The sequence below is a fragment of the Rhipicephalus sanguineus genome, chromosome 3 (assembly GCF_013339695.2).
Source record: "Rhipicephalus sanguineus isolate Rsan-2018 chromosome 3, BIME_Rsan_1.4, whole genome shotgun sequence".
Taxonomy (NCBI): Eukaryota; Metazoa; Arthropoda; class Arachnida; order Ixodida; family Ixodidae; genus Rhipicephalus; species Rhipicephalus sanguineus.
Genome location: NC_051178.1, coordinates 195,991,122 through 196,008,989, shown reverse-complemented (window position 1 = coordinate 196,008,989; position 17,868 = coordinate 195,991,122). Strand labels below are relative to the sequence as shown.

Below are 17,868 nucleotides of genomic sequence, written 5' to 3'. Positions count from 1 at the left end.
AATCAATCAATCAATCAATCAATCAATCAATCAATCAATCAATCAATCAATCAATCAATCAATCAATCAAATTATCAACTGCTACGCTACAGTTACTATCACATAATATTTAAAAACAGGCATTACTTATATTCTCGTAAACCTGGTTATGATGCTGTTCTCTTGAAAATATTTCGCTCACAAATGGCATGAAGGCGTATCTTTGAGAGATGAATTTTGTTTTCGTTGTTAACACGAAAATGAAAATTAGATCTAGTACTACTTGATTGTTTTTTTTAAGGAGGTGATTACTGAGCACTTTTGTTTTCGCCATGGGGCGCACCCGTGAAGTGCTGTGAAAACATCGGTCTTCATGAGGCCATGCCGTTGCCCCGAAGCGGTCTGCCTAAGCAATCTGCAGGCTCGCTACAACGGATAATCGCTCTCAAAGATGGCGGATGCACATGAGAAAAGAGGCAGTGTGCACATTCGACCCGTTGCGTGTGTGCGTGTGTGCGTGCGTGTGTGCGTGTGTGCGTGCGTGCGTGCGTGCGTGCGTGCGTGCGAGCGAGCGAGCGAGCGGACGCGTTTGTGAGTGTGTGTGGAGTCGTATCCGAGTCCGCGTCCACCTTTTATTTCCCATCCAAGGACAGACGCTAACCGCACGCAACTCGGATGAGACTAGGGCAATCGCGGCTATCTCTTTCGCCTCTATTTTCTGGGTGAAGAAAGCGGGATAACTATAATGTGCAACCTGACTTCTTGTTCTGAATCATGCAAAAGATAACTGCCTTACCTCAGTAAGACGTTTTGTTAGGCGAGTTGGTTCATGACTTGACAAAGGAGAAACTGTAGCGCTAAAGGAACAAGGATGACGCGAGTGCCAGTTGTATGTTCTCGTTTTGTCGTTGTTCCTTTTGCGCTACGGTTTGTTTCTTCGTTTTTGACTTTGTACTGTCATATACCATACGAACGTCCTTTATTTGTTTAGGTACTTTCCTCCTTAATTTTAGTCCCTGAATTGCAATAACGTATCTTTGAACGAAACTTTCTGTTCTCTAATTGTCCTATATTGAAGACAACATATAAAATACGCAAGGACACAAAGGAAATGGGGGAGGGGTTGAAAGCTGCCACCGATAGGGGCGCTGCGCCTGCCTACTCTTTTAAGAGAACGGAATAAATAAAGGATACAGGAAATGAAGAAAGGAAGAAATAAAGAATGAAAAACTATAAACAAACGAAAGAACGAAAACATGAGTAGGAACGCGAACAGAAAATACAAACATGGGCCAAGTTCCCATAACGATTATAGCAACGGGACATCGATGCTAGAAGCATGTAGCGACTCACGGGGCTCTTGATGCGCTTAGCGTCATAGGGCGCGAGACGTTTGGCAAGCCTCTCACCATCCACGAAAACAGCACCGACGCAAACACCACACGGGGAATAGAAATTATTCCACTATTTCACCCTACTCACAAAGTTCAAATACAATGTAAACTTTCATAGATGGCCACAGCTGCCGCGTGCACTCTGCTTGTCTTCTATACGAAAGCGGTCGGTGGTGCCTCGTTCCCATAGCGTGTTCTGCAGTTTTAATAAATTTTGCGCTCAGCACAAAATAGTCATTCCGCAGGACAGCCGAGTGTGACGATAACTCGCACGCGTGCACTCATAAACAAACACAAAAAAAGGCCGTGCTCGCACATGTAGAAAACTGGCAACGAATGAAGGACACGGTTCGCGTTGCATTCACTAATAGGGCACGTCGAAAACTAGGTCGCCTGTTATTCGTTCCGTCCCTGGCGAGTCGCCGATGCTCGCGCATGCTGTCAACGGGCTCTGCGGTGCTTGTTCTCGCTATTGCCCGTTAGCGTGTTCGCGTTTGTTCGCCGTCTCCCTGCCCAATCTCACGCAAGCAGCGTAACTTAACTCGGGCATGAGCGGGCACGGCCATTCATCTGCGGCCACTGGCAGGTGGTACACTGATGTTGTTGCTGTTCCGGGAACACATCGCATGCGTATCCTTTCGTACGCGCGACGCTAACAGAAGAAAAAGAACAAAAGCTCGACCTCGCACGAAAGAGAAAATGACACCAATACCAACATGCTTGAATAACTATTTCGCTTGCCCGAGCGGTCACCGGTACAGCGCATGCTCGACAATCCAGAAGAGCGTCCGTCGATCCTCGTTTAATGAAAACGCCGCGTGCCGTAAGTGCTCGGTTTTCACTGATGGGTTACAGGCGCGACCTACATCGTGAAGCAGCCTGCTTGTTTTTTTTTTCTTCTTTTCGTTTTTTCTCTTCCAGCGCCGTTATCCTCTGCGGCTGCAAACCAGCGAGCGCGCTACAGCGAGCAATTACCGGGGTGTGCACGCATGCGGCATTGGCCCCTATTCCACTGAGTTCTGGACCTGCGTGAATACAAATACCAGGTCAAGCGTTCTTTTCGGTCATCCCTGTTTCTCTCGTCCCACTACTGCTCACCTTCATTATCCCTCCGCCACTCCCTCTCGAAAAACACTCCTGCTTGCGGTCCTTCACGGGAGCCGTGTTCTGCGCGGTTAGAATGGCTAATAACTCGCACGTGCAGCGCAAGAATCCAAAAACAAAGAAGTGGTTGTCAACAAGTCGAAGGCAAGCACTAACTGAGCTGCTGTTGTATATTTCATAGCTGTTGTTGTATATGTATCTGTTGTATATGTTCATAGCTGCTGTTGTATATGTTCACACACACACACACACACACACACACACACACACACACACACACACACACACACACACACACACACACACACACACACACACACACACCTTGCTTGGTGGCCAGGGAAGGAGGGGGGGTTGGGGGGGGGGGGTTAACACCACCACCCCCTGTATGTTTACGTATCACATGTGTATATATACGCGCACGCATAGACACAAACACACGAACATAGATAAAGGATTGTTGAACCCCTTCCCCCCACCTTTCACGGAAGAAAAATTCGGCTACGCTCCTGTTGCCTGTTGCTTATTCTTTCGCACCCAAGCACTAGCTGGCTCATCATCATCCATTTCGTTCTTGACATCGTGGAAGCCATTAACTTTAGTCAGGTTACCATTATTATCGACGACACCGGCCTCTTTCACGCGGACAAGATTCCTCCCTATACGTGCAGTTGTTTTGCTGCGTATGATTTGTACGTTATTTTTGGACGGCCGGACAAAGAGTGACGTCCAAAAGCAACAAGGCAGACACGGTAGCGGCGGGCTCACAATAAACTTCGAACACCTGGGTTTCTTTAACGTGCACCCAAATCAAGACGTACGGCACACAAGCGACCTCTCTGTTTCTTTTTTATGAAAGACAATAGTGTTTCTTGGGATACTTGAACGCAAAAATTTTGGTCTGTCTGTCTGTCTGTCTGTCTGTCTGTCTGTCTGTCTGTCTGTCTGTGTCACACGATTCAGCCTCCCGGCCAAAGTTTAAGCACTTCCTGAACGCCCAGCCATCTTGAACTGGTAGCTGCGTTCATACTTGGGAACATTGTCGATCAAAAAGCAAATATTACGCATATCTGAGGCGCAACATCAATATGTAAGTATTAGGTGGTGTGTTCCTTCACTAGAAAATACATAGATATGTAATTCTAAAGACCCTAGTGTTTCTTAGGCTGCGCTGAAAATGCGACGCTATGCACGGAAAAGCCCTCGGCCGACGATATGGTGCTGCCACCTGGCAGTGGCCCTGGGTTCTGCACAAGCTCATGTTTCCCGACGCCACCGCCAGATGGCGTCCATATTTCACGCAGCAAACGCAGCACCTCCTCTATGGGTTCAGATCTAGCCCGCCGTACAGCCTGGCTCCCCCATTCCCACTCCCATTTCTTATCAATAATGTTTATTCCTCCTCCTCCTCTATTTTATCAATGCCAGCCAGATGCGGCCGATTCAACATAGCGGAGGCGCTGTCTGAGGCAAGGCAAAGCATAAATGGCAAAAGACTATCGTCTTTCGACAACATTTGCAGCGAAGCACGCAGATACGCGGCCATTTTTTTTTATTCCGAGCCCACCTGAGCAGGATCATCGAGCCAACAAATAAGATATACGTGCTACCTCGGAATCAGCAGCAAAAGTAATTGCCTCGGAGCAAGCTTTGCGGGCTGTTTCTGAAGCAGTGAACTATAGAGAAATGCGTATAGAAAACGCTGAGAAAAACCCCTCGGGCAAGAGTATGCAGCCCGAAATATTTGCTCACACAGAATGCGTGCCAGGTGGCCTTTTCAAAATTGAGTTCGACTTTTTGGAACAACTCGTTGTGTTACAGAAGAGGAACGTACCGAAATATATGTAATCCTCGCGTACAACGTACAGCTGGGTGATTCCACGTAAGATCGAACAAACGATGGCTGGTCGACCTCTCAAATTTATTTCAAAATTTTATATATCATTGCCTGATGAGTGGAAAGAAGAGATCCGCAATTTATTTTGCCGTCAAAAATTTTTTTCGAAGCACAGGAAATCAATATTGACGAAGAGGTGGAGTGGAGCGCTCATCCGCTCAGCTGTTTCGGTCAACTTTCGTTATGAATTGCACAAATTATATTAAAGCTAGGTAGCTGAAATTTCTTTAACTAAATATATGCGTGTTCGTGCTTCTGCTCAGGTATTTTTAGTTTTTATGTGTAGTGTAGATGTTTTTATAAAAAACTTCAAAATTGGCCCAGGAAACGTTATTTTCTTTACTTTGAACGTCTTTATCTCAAGAAAGCCTTGTAACACAGCGACAAAAATTCCGCATTACATTTTTCGCATGCTTATCTACCAACCTACCGAATCTTATACTTTTATATCTTTTCAGTAAAAAGATATGATCGGGCAAAGTTCAAGAAAACACCGAACAATGAAAATTTCTGACGATAATTAAAAAAAAACCATTTTTTATATTTCTTAAACTTTGTTCACTTATTCTCCTCCACATCAGCTTTCACAATCATTGAAAACATGTTGCATAATGGCGTTTCACTAATAGTTACGGCCCCTCCAATAAGACGCTTAGGCAAGGATTGGCAATTCCGACTTCTTGCCCAGCAAGTGTATAAAATGCAGGACGGATTGAATTTCTTTTTATTAAAAGGCCAGCAGGTACCGAAAAAGGTGTCGCCGGCACTGAAGACGTTAATTTTGAAATTATTTGGTCACTGCAGCGGCCACGAGCGCGGGGCTACCGAGCAGGCGCGCGCGCACCCGAGATGCTCGTTGTAAGAGACGGCGCAGTGAGCGCTCGTTTTCGCGTCCTCAGACCAATTGAGTTCGAAACAGCAACACCTCTCGGGTGACTTGAACGCACGTGCACCGGTAGTCGCAGTGATCTGGTTAATGACGTCGATTTCTTTTTCAGGGGGCATAAGAATGTCATCGTTAAATTATGCGTTCCGTGAAGATATTTCATTGCAGCGGTAGCAAAAGCACGCGTAGCACAAGTAGTCCGTCTCACTGACAGTCACTGATCTTTCGGGCGTTAAACGTTCCTTCAAAGCATTTATGTCTAGGTCGGTAACTCTGCGAAATTTTGGCTTCTTTGCAATAATTAAAGGAGTACTGACACGATTTTGAGACATCGCAAAAGGGACATTTTTTGCTTCGTTGGTGTGCAGTGTCAACGCTGTCCACACGCTGGAGTCGGAGAACACGTATAAAATATATTAATTTGACTTTGAAGTTTTCGTCGCTGAGCATCTGCAAGCCAGCTCTACTGCAAGGACTGTCATGGTCACTGGACGACAGTTCACTCATCATTGTTTATGTGCACCACGAGCAGATCACGGATTTGCCGCTAGTACGTCGCGAGTTTCTGTATCTCCGTGACGTCACACTGCTATGAAACGACACTGAGAAGCCACCCGCTCGACATCGAAACCGAGAGTGTCTTTTTAAGGTGGCGCTAATTAAAATATATACGATGCATTCCCAGGCACAACAATAGTCGTTTTAGGTTTCTCGACACCAGTATTTTTACTTAGAGCAACAATCCGAAACTATTTAAAATTCGTGTCAGCACTCCTTTAAGCTTCTTGTGCTTCGAAAGGTAGTCTCCACAATAGACTCATTCAGAGCTCTACTTTCTCGCCATGAGACGCACAGGAGAAGTAGAGCAAGATCAAAGCACAAGAATTATCCGCGCCGAATGAAGTGTGAACAGCGCACCGAACGCGCGGCCAGTTCAGAGCGTCTGCTGCCGACACCTAAGATAGGCAAGCGCATCCGGTTACCGATAGTTTTGCTTTTCTTTCCTTTGACATTCCATATTTTTTTGCTTTGCCACTGGAGCGCCACGCTCATGCTTTCCACTGATCACAACTGGCGCAGCGCAGTTTCTCTGGCAGCAGCGTGCGTGAAGCGAGCGCTCATAGCGTTTTCATCTTGCTTCCATCTCCACCGTGTTATCAGCGCCTAGCTGTGATGCGAACAGAGGGCGGATAGAATAGCGAAGCTCCAGTGCACGTGCGTTGAAGTCACCTGAGAGGTGTTGCTGTTTCGAACTCAATCGGTCTGAGGCCGCGAAAACGAGCTCTCACTGCGGCGTCTCTTACAACGAGCATCTCGGGTGCGCGCGCGCCTGCTCGGTAGCCCCGCGCTCGTGGCTGCTGCAGCGACCAAACAATTTGAAATTAACGTCTTCAGTGCCGGCGGCACCTTTTTCGGTACCTGCTGGCCTTTTAATAAAAAGAAATTCAATCCTGCCTGCATTTTATACACTTGCTGGGCAAGAAGTCGGAATTGCCAGTCCTTGCCTAAGGGTCTCATTGGAGGGGCCGTAACTATTAGTGCAACGACATTATGCAACATGTTTTAATGATTGTGAAAGCTGATGTGGAGGAGAGTAAGTGGACAAAGTTTAAGAAATGTAAAAAATGTTTTTTTTTTTAAATTGTCGTCGGAAGTTTCCATTGTTCGGTGTTTTCTTGAACTTTGCCCGATCATATCTCCTTTCTGAAACGTTATATAAATATAACATTCGGCAATTTTGTAGATAAGCATGCGAAGAACGTAATGCGGAATTTTTGTCGCTCTGCTACAAGGCCTTTTTGTGATAAATACCTTCAAAGTAAAAAAGATAACGTTTCCCGCGCCAATTTTGAGGCTTTTTATAAAAACATCTACACTACACATAAAAACTAAAAATACCTGAGCAGATGCAAAAACATGCATATATTCAGTTAAAGAAATTTCAGCTACCTAACATTAATATATTTTGTGCAAATCATAAAGAAAGTTGGCAAAAACAGCAGAGCGGATGAGCGTTCCACTCCACCTCTTCGTCATTATTGATTTCCTGTGCTTCGAAAAAATTTTTGGCGGCAAAACAAATTGCGGATCTCTTCTTTCCACTCATCAGGCAATAATATATAAAATTTTGAAATAAATTTGAGAGGTCGACCAGCCATCGTTTGTTCGATCTTACGTGGAATCACCCAGCTCTGGCTTCGTGTTGTGTATCAAGCATCGAGCGCTACGCACTTTCTTTCATAAAGTGCATACGAACTTACGCGATGAGTGAGCAATCCGCAGAACGCGAATAAACATGCGATGAGTCAATTCACGTTTGTATGTAAATCCCCGGGAGCGCTTATGCATCGTCCGCTTGGAAAAGATGGGGGCCTTTTCAGTTTCCTCGGGCGTAACGGTAATGGAGTTGCCATTTTTCTATATTGTTTCTGTACATTTCCGATGTCAGCAGTCAGATTACGATCAACTCTATCTCCGCGGTCGCATTCACTTTCCCAGCAAATCTCCTCGCAGGTTCTATTTACTTACTTTGAATGCCGGGCGTTGACACGGTGGTCTGTGTTTTAAGAAGCTAATCCGGACGGCGACGCCGCGAGCAAGATTACTAATGTGCCCTAGGTAGAGTCAGATTGGAACTACACCCCCCCGTGCCCCAGCGCAAATCACTTTTTTCCTTTCGTTTCGCTCGAACGAAATTCTGCGATCGCTACCTTGCGTTACCGTTTTCTACGTGATATTTATCTCGGTGCATACGCGAAGCGTGCGTTTTTATCAGTGTAGAATCCTAGCATCTCCCCTGGGATCCATTTGAAGAGGTTGGACCAGAGAGGCAACTCAGCAGTGCGTAAAAACTTAACACGGTATTTGAACAAGCCGAGCAATAATCCGCTTTATACTTCTGTTATTTTATTCATCACCCAAAAAGTCGAGCGCATGGTTCAGCAGAGAGTTTGGAACGTAAGTGGCTCTGAAGCCGGCGCTGCTGGTTGCCACGCGGTGCTCGTCACGAGGAGATAGGAAAGGAAGGTGAACCAGACGCGCGTCCGGTTTGCGACCATACACTGGGGGGAAGGGATTAACAGAAAGAGGGAAGAAACACTGCCAGGGTGGGACATGTGTGGCTATCGTGAAAGAAGGAATACAGGAAAGAGAGAGAGAGAGAAAAGGCAAGGACGTTAACCAGTTTTTAATGACCGGTATCCTACCCCATACTCTAGGGAAAGGGATGGGCGTTATGTTGGGTTAGCCATCATGCATTGTTTTCTTAGTTTACCGTTGTTGCGCTATCGGTTTAGCGAAGACTTGAGCGAACTTTCTCATATCAGAATAACTTTCTCATCGGAGATGCGTTGCTGAGTGTAGTGTCCTAATAAGCTGCCCTTACGACACGATGATACTATTATTTTCATGAATTCCCGTACATGCTATCAACTTCCCACAGGGCAGGGTATCCCATCGAGCACAGCCTGGCTAACATTATTGTGTTTCTCTTATATTTTCCAACTCTTTCTCTCCCTCTCCTTCTTACTTTGGGCTTCCAATCGCGAGCTTTGTCCATGCAGAATATACAGGCCGATGTCAGTGTTCGTTGGAATGTCAGTCAGAGCGTCCAATAGTCCAACTATAAGCACGCATAGTTGTTCTAGTTCGCCTTTATCGGAATGTCGACGCTGCGACATAAATCGATACTTCAAAGCCGCGCTCACCAACACAATGTCCCCACCAGTTAACCATCGCGGTGCGTTTAACGTACGTTGTTTTTACTTGGTGTGTTTTCCGCTCGTCGCTGTGAGCGGCATGCAACCGGCTTTGCTCGACTGAAGCGCTGCGTAGGTGTATAGCGTTATAGTTGAGTGGTGCGCGATACTTGTGGGGTCCGAACAAACAATAGAACCGCTTTTGTGCACTTGCTTCCGATAATAATGTTCGGCGCACCTTTGTAGGAGCACTTGTTGTTGGGCTAGTTGACGTTTGCTGGTCGTCATAAGAGTAGCGCGAAGACGCAAATACAAAGACGTGGCTTGTCTGTCTCCGTGTCTTCGCGACATGGCGATCAGCGCACCTCTGTGCAGACTGAACTAAGCCGGCTTCAGTCTAGAGAACATCTGAAAACTGAAAATTTTAGGCAGATATATATATATATATATATATATATATATATATATATATATATATATATATATATATATATATATATATATAAATATATATATATATATATATATATATATATATATATATATATATATATATATATATATATATATATATATATATATATATATATATATATATATTAACCGATTTTAGTTCTGCTGTGCTTGCTATTGTGTTCGCACTCCGTTCCATGTCCCTTTTTCTTTTCCCTTCTCTCACCGCCAGCGTAGGGTAATAAACCGGACTCCTGACTAGTTGACGTGCCTCCTCCTCCTCCTCCTAATTTCTTTTTCTCACTCACTCACTCACTCTGAATTAATGAAGAATTTGCAGTAGAGAGTTGTAAGGTCACTAACGGCAAAGATGCCACAGAGCACCGTTTCTTTTTCTTCTTCTTTTTTTTTTTTTTTTTTTTGACGCGGCAACAGAACGGATTCGTCGTTCATTGGTCCGCTGTGGTTTTGCTGTTGTTCGCACACACATTAGCGCGCTTTTCTCTAAGCGGCTTTTCTGATCGACCTGCCCGTGTCCTCAGACGAAGCACTCTACCACAGACCTGTGGCCGCATTCATAAAACTTCGTTAACGCCAGGGCGTTACCGTGATGGGCCGCCTTACGGGGCGCCTGCCATTCGCTCGGTGTGGTAACGAAATGATCATTGCGGCATCGCTTAACAGCCAAAAGAGCTTGCACAAAGAGCTTTTCTTTGTGCTGGCCAAGCTTTTCTATATACAGTTCAAGCGCCTCTATATTGGGAAAGCGGAGGGAGCACACAGCTACTCCTAATTTCTGAATGGTGCTTTTTCTTGCAATAACCACACCTTTCTGATGTGGTCGTTCTCTTTTTAACTCAGCGTTTTCGTAATTTCAATGGAATCACACGTGGAATCGTTACACCGATCGTGTCGAACAATTACTCGGCTGAGCGCGTTGTTTGATGTCCTTGTGCATAAATGCTTCAAATTAAGCGCGAGTGCAGGTATTTACGCGTGGATGATCATCGCGACCGTAGCGTGGCTCCCAATGTATTGTTCTCTGTCGGCACAAAATCACAAACTGTGCCTATATATAGATAGCAGGCGTCCTCAAGATATGCATGATTATTAGCATTACCGAGAAGATAAGCTCCTCCCTTTCTTATTCCTTAATCCCTACAGCTTCTCGTTTCTATTGATGAGCGGGTACAGCTACGTAGCTCCTGGATCATTCATTAATATAAGTTTAGAGGGACCCGGTTCAGGTTCCTGGCTACGGCCGCCCTTCCTATATAGGGCATATTGTCGGTCCGCGCGCCCTGCACATAACCTTTCGTTCGCTTTCAGCTGCTGGGGAAATGACAAATGTAGTACGCTACATTTGTCATTGACAAATGTAGCGTACTGTTTTGCGTTCGAAAAAAAGTTCAGACCGTCTAAACCTTACTAGCATTATAGCGGAAAAAAAATTTATGAAATCCGTGAGCATTTCTATACCAACCCAACGAGAAACCCTGTCACGTGACGCAATCATCGCCACGACGAGAATTAATTAGACAAATTTTCATTGTTGGGTCGTGGGTTTGAACCCGGTCCCCACGCTCGGAAGGCGAGTGTCTTGACCACTGGGCTAAACACCCATGCTGGAAGAATGTGAATATAACAGAACCGTATGAATGCGTTGCACATGCGGTGCAAAACAAGTGTAAAAACAGACTATGACGACTTCTTTGAATTTTATAGTTGTGTGATAAAAGCCCTCTCTATGACAACATGTTAGGACGACATGGAGGACTGTTCAGGTCAGCAAAATTTAGACCTAGCAAAAATTTAATGCGAAATTCACGTTTCGGTGGTCGCGGCATGCGCCTTCCGGAGAGCCATTCCAGACGCTGACGAACGCTAGAAAGAAGACGAAAGACGCCATGCCGATGCCACCCGAAGACGTCGTTCTTGGGAAAGATGCAACTATGCAATAAAACTCTGCACTTACGTATCACTTAGACAACTTCCAAAGGAGATTCTGCGTGCATTTTTGAAAATATCCTTCTACGTTATAGATTCAAAAACTAGGGGGTGGATGCATGCGTCACGATGTTGTCTGGGTAAACAAGTCCCACATTGCAAAGCACTAGGCAAAAAAAACCTAACCGTGAAAGTGCTCTACATTTTATGCAGGACTGGCTTTGCAAAAGCGTGCTGTCGCTGAAGCTGTACGCGGCCATGGCGTCCATCAACTGGATGTTTGTCGAGGGCCTTCTGCTTCACTCTCGCATCGCCGTTTCCGTGTTCCAGCAAGACGCACCTTTCAAGCTCTACTATCTCATCGGATGGGGTGAGTATTATAACAACACCTTACGGCGATGTCTGTATTTGCGTCGGCACTTTGCATACGTCTGAGAGCGCAATTTTTTTTTCGTAGCACAACAACTTGCCAGTTACACGCAAAGAATGCACACAAAGGATAACCTGCATGGTTCTAGTATCGGAGTGCACCTCCACCACACTATCCGTCCACCAAACTAATCTTGCGCAGAGCGTGGCTTTTAACAAATTTTCGACGTTGTTGTTTCATACAACCTTGTGAATCCTTACGTTAACATTCTTCATGCTCATATATCTAAGTGTTTATTTGCTGGTACAGAGATTACGTACGAGGCATCAGGTTGACAAGGCATGCTTCTTCACTCACACGAGAGGCAGATAATTAATGTGCGCAAAAAGAGAGAGACTTAGCGGAAGTAGGAACCACCAGTTTGCTACCTCAGACCGATAAAGGAGTAAAATAAATATTAAAAAAACAGATGAGACGGAAAACACACCCACAAAAAAAAGAATAAAAAAACAGACATTATCTTAAGGACGGTAATTTACCAATGTTTCGAAACGTTATGTGACGGAATGAAGTACGGGTAAATTATAACGCTTAGAAATTCTAGAATGATACATGACGGAACAACAAAGTAGAATCGCAAAGGCCTACCATTTATAAAGAATCCTATTGCTATGTCAGTAAATATATGCGAAACCATAGAAGAGAGAGGTGGCGGTAACTTCTTCTGTATCAACCTTACTCGATATTACAATCGAATGAATCAAGATATATATATATATATATATATATATATATATATATATATATATATATATATATATATATATATATATATATATATATATATATTGTGAGCATTGTTCATGCCCTTCATCTCATATGTACGTACATCGTAATCATCACCAAGTGAGTTTGGGTTGTGGGGCTCATACTCGGGACAATAAAGAAGAGTCTTGAGAGTCCTAAACGTTGCCTCACAAGATATATGTTCAATTTGTATTAAATGCTAGAGGCCCGTCTGCTTAGATTTAGGTGCACGTTAACGAACCCCAGGTGGTCGACATTTCTGGAGGCCTCCACTACGGCGTCTCTCATAATCATATCGTGGTTTCGGGACGTTAAACCGAACAATTATTACATTATATATTCAATCTGTATTACCATAAGGCTTTACGGATGGTTTATCACAAAGTGATTACCCGAACTCCCAATAAGGAGGCGGCTTATCGCAGCATACATACGCCTTCGCCCTGACGATGTAACAATGCCATTACCAACGTCAGCGTTTCCGAGCATGGTCTGCAGCGCATCGACTTTGCGTGCTGGAGAAACATATTGCGGCGTGAGCGGTCCCTGATTCATTTCGAAGCAGATGACGCCCCCTCATCTGTTTATCCCGCCGCCAGCGGTTTTTCGCCACCACGAGGAGCCAACATACACATTAGGGCAAACGAGCATTAATCTAAGGGCATACGGCGCTCCGGGCTAATGTGACGCCGAAGTTACCGAGCAGGCTGCGTCGTCTTCGCAGCATTTCTTTTTCTCTCCACGAAAATAATGCTTCGTGGATGTTCTACCCTGGCGCTGATGGACGCACGATGTTCCTAAATGCGCTCATTACAGTTGAGGATCAAACCCGTCAGCATTATTTGAGCAGGTGCCTCGCGTAACGCCAACCACTGCTCTTGCTTCTTTTTTTTCTTTCGTCTTTTTAAGAAGATATTCTCTGCCCGACAGCGAGTTTAGGTATTCGCGAAAAAAACAACCTTGTACTGAAAAAAAAATGACAGTTTCACCGCAAGGGCAAAGGAGTGAATGCGATAGCAACAAATTGTAATGCTGTATGAAGGAAGGCTAGCAGCTAGATCTGTCGGACCAAATCTCGCGTTAACTCTACAAAACGCTGCTGTAAGATAATACGGCCGCTCCAGGGAGAGAAGCACTTTTCGTCCAGTCTCTTCGCGTTGAGAGCACAGCACGTACAAGGGTACACGAGCAATTTGCTGATGCTTGCCAAGATAGCGCGCGTGTCAGCGGTCGCGGCCGCACCCTTATATCCAAAGTTCACAGCCACTGCTCTAGCAATACAGCCCCCCCCCTCCTCCAGCGTCCTTTCGCGCTCCTTCAAGATGGGCGGGGCGTTTCCTCTCTGCTGGAGCAGCAATCGACGGCACACCTCGCACATGGGGTGATGTTATCGCACGCGCACTCCGTGATACGGAGATGGGCCGGCTCGTTTCATCTCTGCTTCAGCTGCGTACGTCGCCTCCGCTCTCGCGCTTTTACCCACGAGTAGAACATACGATGCGCGGGGAGATTTTATCGATTTGGAGTTTCTCCGGAACATGACGGCGACGGCGAAAACCCGTCGAAAGTGTCCATATAATTGCTGTCGCAATGAAAAAATCACAGCATATCCACGGAGTGAATGATGATGAGTGGGCGAAGCTGCGGAGGTTCATCGGTAAACCGTGAATCTTCCGTGAATTCTGCCCAGTACATCATCACCGACGTGAGATCGGGCGCGTTTATACTAAAGGTTCGATGAGTTATGACGACTTGCAGCTCACTTTAATTTTACATGTACGCTGTGAATTTTCATTGTTTAGAAAACCATTGCTTTAGAAAACACCTTGCGTCTTTCGTTAAGCAGCTGGCGTCTTTTTCGTTTTGCTTTAGAAACATCTGGCGTTCTTTCGTTTTGTTTTTACAAAACATCTGGCGTCTTTCGTTGGTTTATTTCATCAATCAACGGCGTTTTGAACAAAATTTTTATTGTTTAATCACGCACAGGAGAAATCTCACCAGGCACTACCTTGGAGGTAAACAATGGCTGCTAATGGGAATGAGAGACAGAAGAAGTCGGCTTTTAGCTAACACTTACACTTCTACAGAGACAGAAGAATTCGGCTTTTAGTTAACGCGCACGCTGCGAATTTTTTATTGTTCAACAACGCACAGGAGAAATCTCCCACCGGCACCACCTTGGAGGTCAAAGGGTAAGACTTGTTACTCACTACTACGAGCACGACGAGGGACGAACGGGTGCCGCCTTAAGGAGCTTCGCCCCTAAAATTAGTAAACGCCATGCATGTGTAAATAAAGGCGACTGCATGTGGCTGCTGCGACATAGTCACAGCAGCTGCCTGCAGCTTTGACGTACTAGAGGCGAATCCCCGCAGCGTACTTTTGCAGCACCCCTAAGTAACGACAATCTAGCACCTCCCCTCCTCCTCCTCGGAAAATCAAAGCTCACTGTCTCTCTGTCAGCCAGTTCCACGTCGTGAAAACCATCGAACAGCGAGGCTGTAGTGATGATGATGATGCTCGGTACAAAAAGTTATCATCATCACTTTAGCATCATCATCATTTCCTTTTATTTATTTATTTATTTATTTATTTATTTATTTACTTTTTCACTCCACTTCTGGTAACGTGACCTGCGTTACGACTACTACTACTACTACTACTACTACTACTACTACTACTACTACTACTACTACTACTACTACTACTACGACGACGACGACGACGATGACACAGGGTAGGCTAAGAGAGCTTCTCTGTAAAAAGAAAGTGAGAAACGCTTTCATGTTGTCCTCTCATAAGAATACGCTTGGGGATTCCCTGCCATTTGTTAGCCACACATTATAGACATAGCGATACTACCTTAAAAAAAAAAAAAAAAACTGGGGTCTTCCGAGCCGAAACTACGATAGGATTATGAGGCTAGCCATAGTGGGAAAATTCGGTATAATATTGAACACCTGAGTTAATTAGCCGCAGAGCTACCACGACGAGTGAGCATACCGCATTGACGTGATGATGCCATCGCGCGTCCTTTGGCGTGATGACGTGATCACGTTACATCATCATGTCAAGCGTGACGTCACCTCTTCTAGGCATGGGTTTTCGAGTCACCTTATGTAAACGCCGTATTTTTCGCTTTATGGACCATGTAATGTTTTTGCATTTATAAATACCCCACTCGCCTCATTCAGCAGTTGTTGTGGTCGTTTCCCCCAGCTGGGCTGACGTGGAGGGCTGGGATGGCAAGCCCCTTTTTTCCCCCTCCCCTTCCTCTATAAGGGCACGAAAAAGGCGGACTGAATTACTGGAAGAGCATTTTACCATTGCGCGTTGCTTTTTAAAACCAATTTTATTTCATGCCTTTTTTAGGAGTTATCGCGCAGGTGGACTCTTTTTTTTTTCTTGTAGAGTATATATTCATAGAGAGATGTAGAACTCTCGTGTTTTCTCCCCATGCGCAGGCCTGCCAGCCCTGTGCGTTCTAGCGTGGAGCTTGTTCATGGAATCACGCATGCGCAGTCACTGCTGGCGCGGCTACGGGAACTCTGTCTTCGTCTGGATCATCAGCGGTCCCATGATGGTCGCCCTCCTGGTAAGCTTAAAGTCCTTTATAGTGTTATAGACTAATTTACGGATGAGTTTCGATACCGCCATGTAGGGCTATTGACCTTGCTATTTTGTATCGTTAACAACTAAACGAACAGTGCTGCGGTAGACGTATACTCATAAAAATGGTGGCGCTGGTGCATTCGACGTTTCATGACCTTATCAATTAATGTCGCGATATATGTCCAAGGTGGCCATGTGCTTTACGTGAAATCGTCGATACTTGCAGCTCTGGCGATATATACTGAAACAGTTGTCACAATGGACGCCGATGTCTGAGGCGCGATATGTCGTTATGTATTATGAAGTCATTATATACTAATAATTAAGTTATGATATGTGAAATGCATGTGTGTTTACGAGAAGTTGACATTATCGGTGATGCCCTCGGCTACTCGTTCTCTCTTAGAAAACATGAGGGAGATAGCACGGCTTAAAGCACGACAACAAGAAAATGATACACAGTACACAGAAAACATACACTGGTTCTAACAAATACACAAAGACAGAAGATAAAATGTGTTCAAACGCGGTAACACAGTTTATCATCACATTCCCTGGAAGGTTGTCTGGGCATTCATTGAATTGCCACTTTTCTTTATTAGGCAGTGCACTCCGAAACATTTCAAACGTTTCACCAGAGATGCACTGTCAAGCGAGTGCGTTCGGCGCTGAGTAGAAGCGCGTAGATCGGGCAGCAGTGGTTAAAGAATACGTAAGCTAATACTTAAAGTTGAGTCGGTACTAGTTGTAAACCACCTTTTCTTAATCTGTAATTATGTAATATAATAGCACGTAATATGTGTAATACACTGGAAAAAAATAATGTTTCGCTGTCAGGCTGTTCCTGCCTAGTTCGATGCCTGCCAAAATCCGTGTCGTGAATTTTCCACGTTGTTTACGCATCAGTAACAGCTGTCATTTTTATCGCGGGCCGTTATGATTGATGATGTTAACACGATTGCAATGACCTCCCTTCTACTTAGGTTTATTTTTAAAAAGAGAGAGAAATGTTACGCAGGAAGGCAGGGAGGTTAACCGGTTTTGATTACAGCGCTCCCTTATTTTGCAAACACTGCCTAAACGAAGAAATATACGTTGTGGCGGCCGATCCATCCATTCCCATTACCATTATTTTCAAATGACCCTATCCCTGTCTCAAGCAGCAGTGCGCTGCCAGGGTACGCTCGCTCAAAATGACGCTAAGTTTGTTTGTGTGCCAGGGGTGTTACTTTATGCGCTTACACTAGACACAATAAAACAGATACTGTGGAAGCCGTTTGAGTAATGAAATCAGTCCCAGAATTTGACCAGCAAGTGATATTTTACGTACTTGAATGAGTTGAGCGCATACGAGGACACGGAACGAAGGAAGAGACGTACACGCACTGGCGCTACTAACAACAATGGTTTATTTCATTCTCCTGCCGATTCGTATACCAGTTTTGCGCACGACAGTCACGTGAACACTCCTTCATAAAAAACAACAATTTGATAACAACCAGGGAATTCACCTCACGAGAAGATAAACAGGGTGCACAGGCAATGACAAGCAAATTTAATGATTCATGCGCAGAAAGTGTAATTCTTTAGCACTCAGGGACATTGAGGGATTGCTAACGCAAGCGTCTCCAAGATAATCGATTTGTTCGGCTTCAATGATCAGCCTAGTAATTTCGGACCGGTTCCTGCTGACCACAATGGTTCCCTGAAAGTTCGGTTTG

General features: G+C 45.0%; 1 protein-coding gene across 1 annotated transcript in view; it reads left to right on the top strand.

Moving 5' to 3' along the window:
- LOC119386231 (corticotropin-releasing factor receptor 1) overlaps positions 1-17,868 on the top strand; it is a 266,815-nt gene that overhangs the window by 206,125 nt on the left and 42,822 nt on the right. The window contains exons 6-7 of the mRNA XM_049413785.1: positions 11,572-11,728; positions 16,000-16,130. Coding sequence (XP_049269742.1) covers positions 11,572-11,728; positions 16,000-16,130 — 288 coding nt within the window. The remainder of the gene's footprint in view (positions 1-11,571; positions 11,729-15,999; positions 16,131-17,868) is intronic.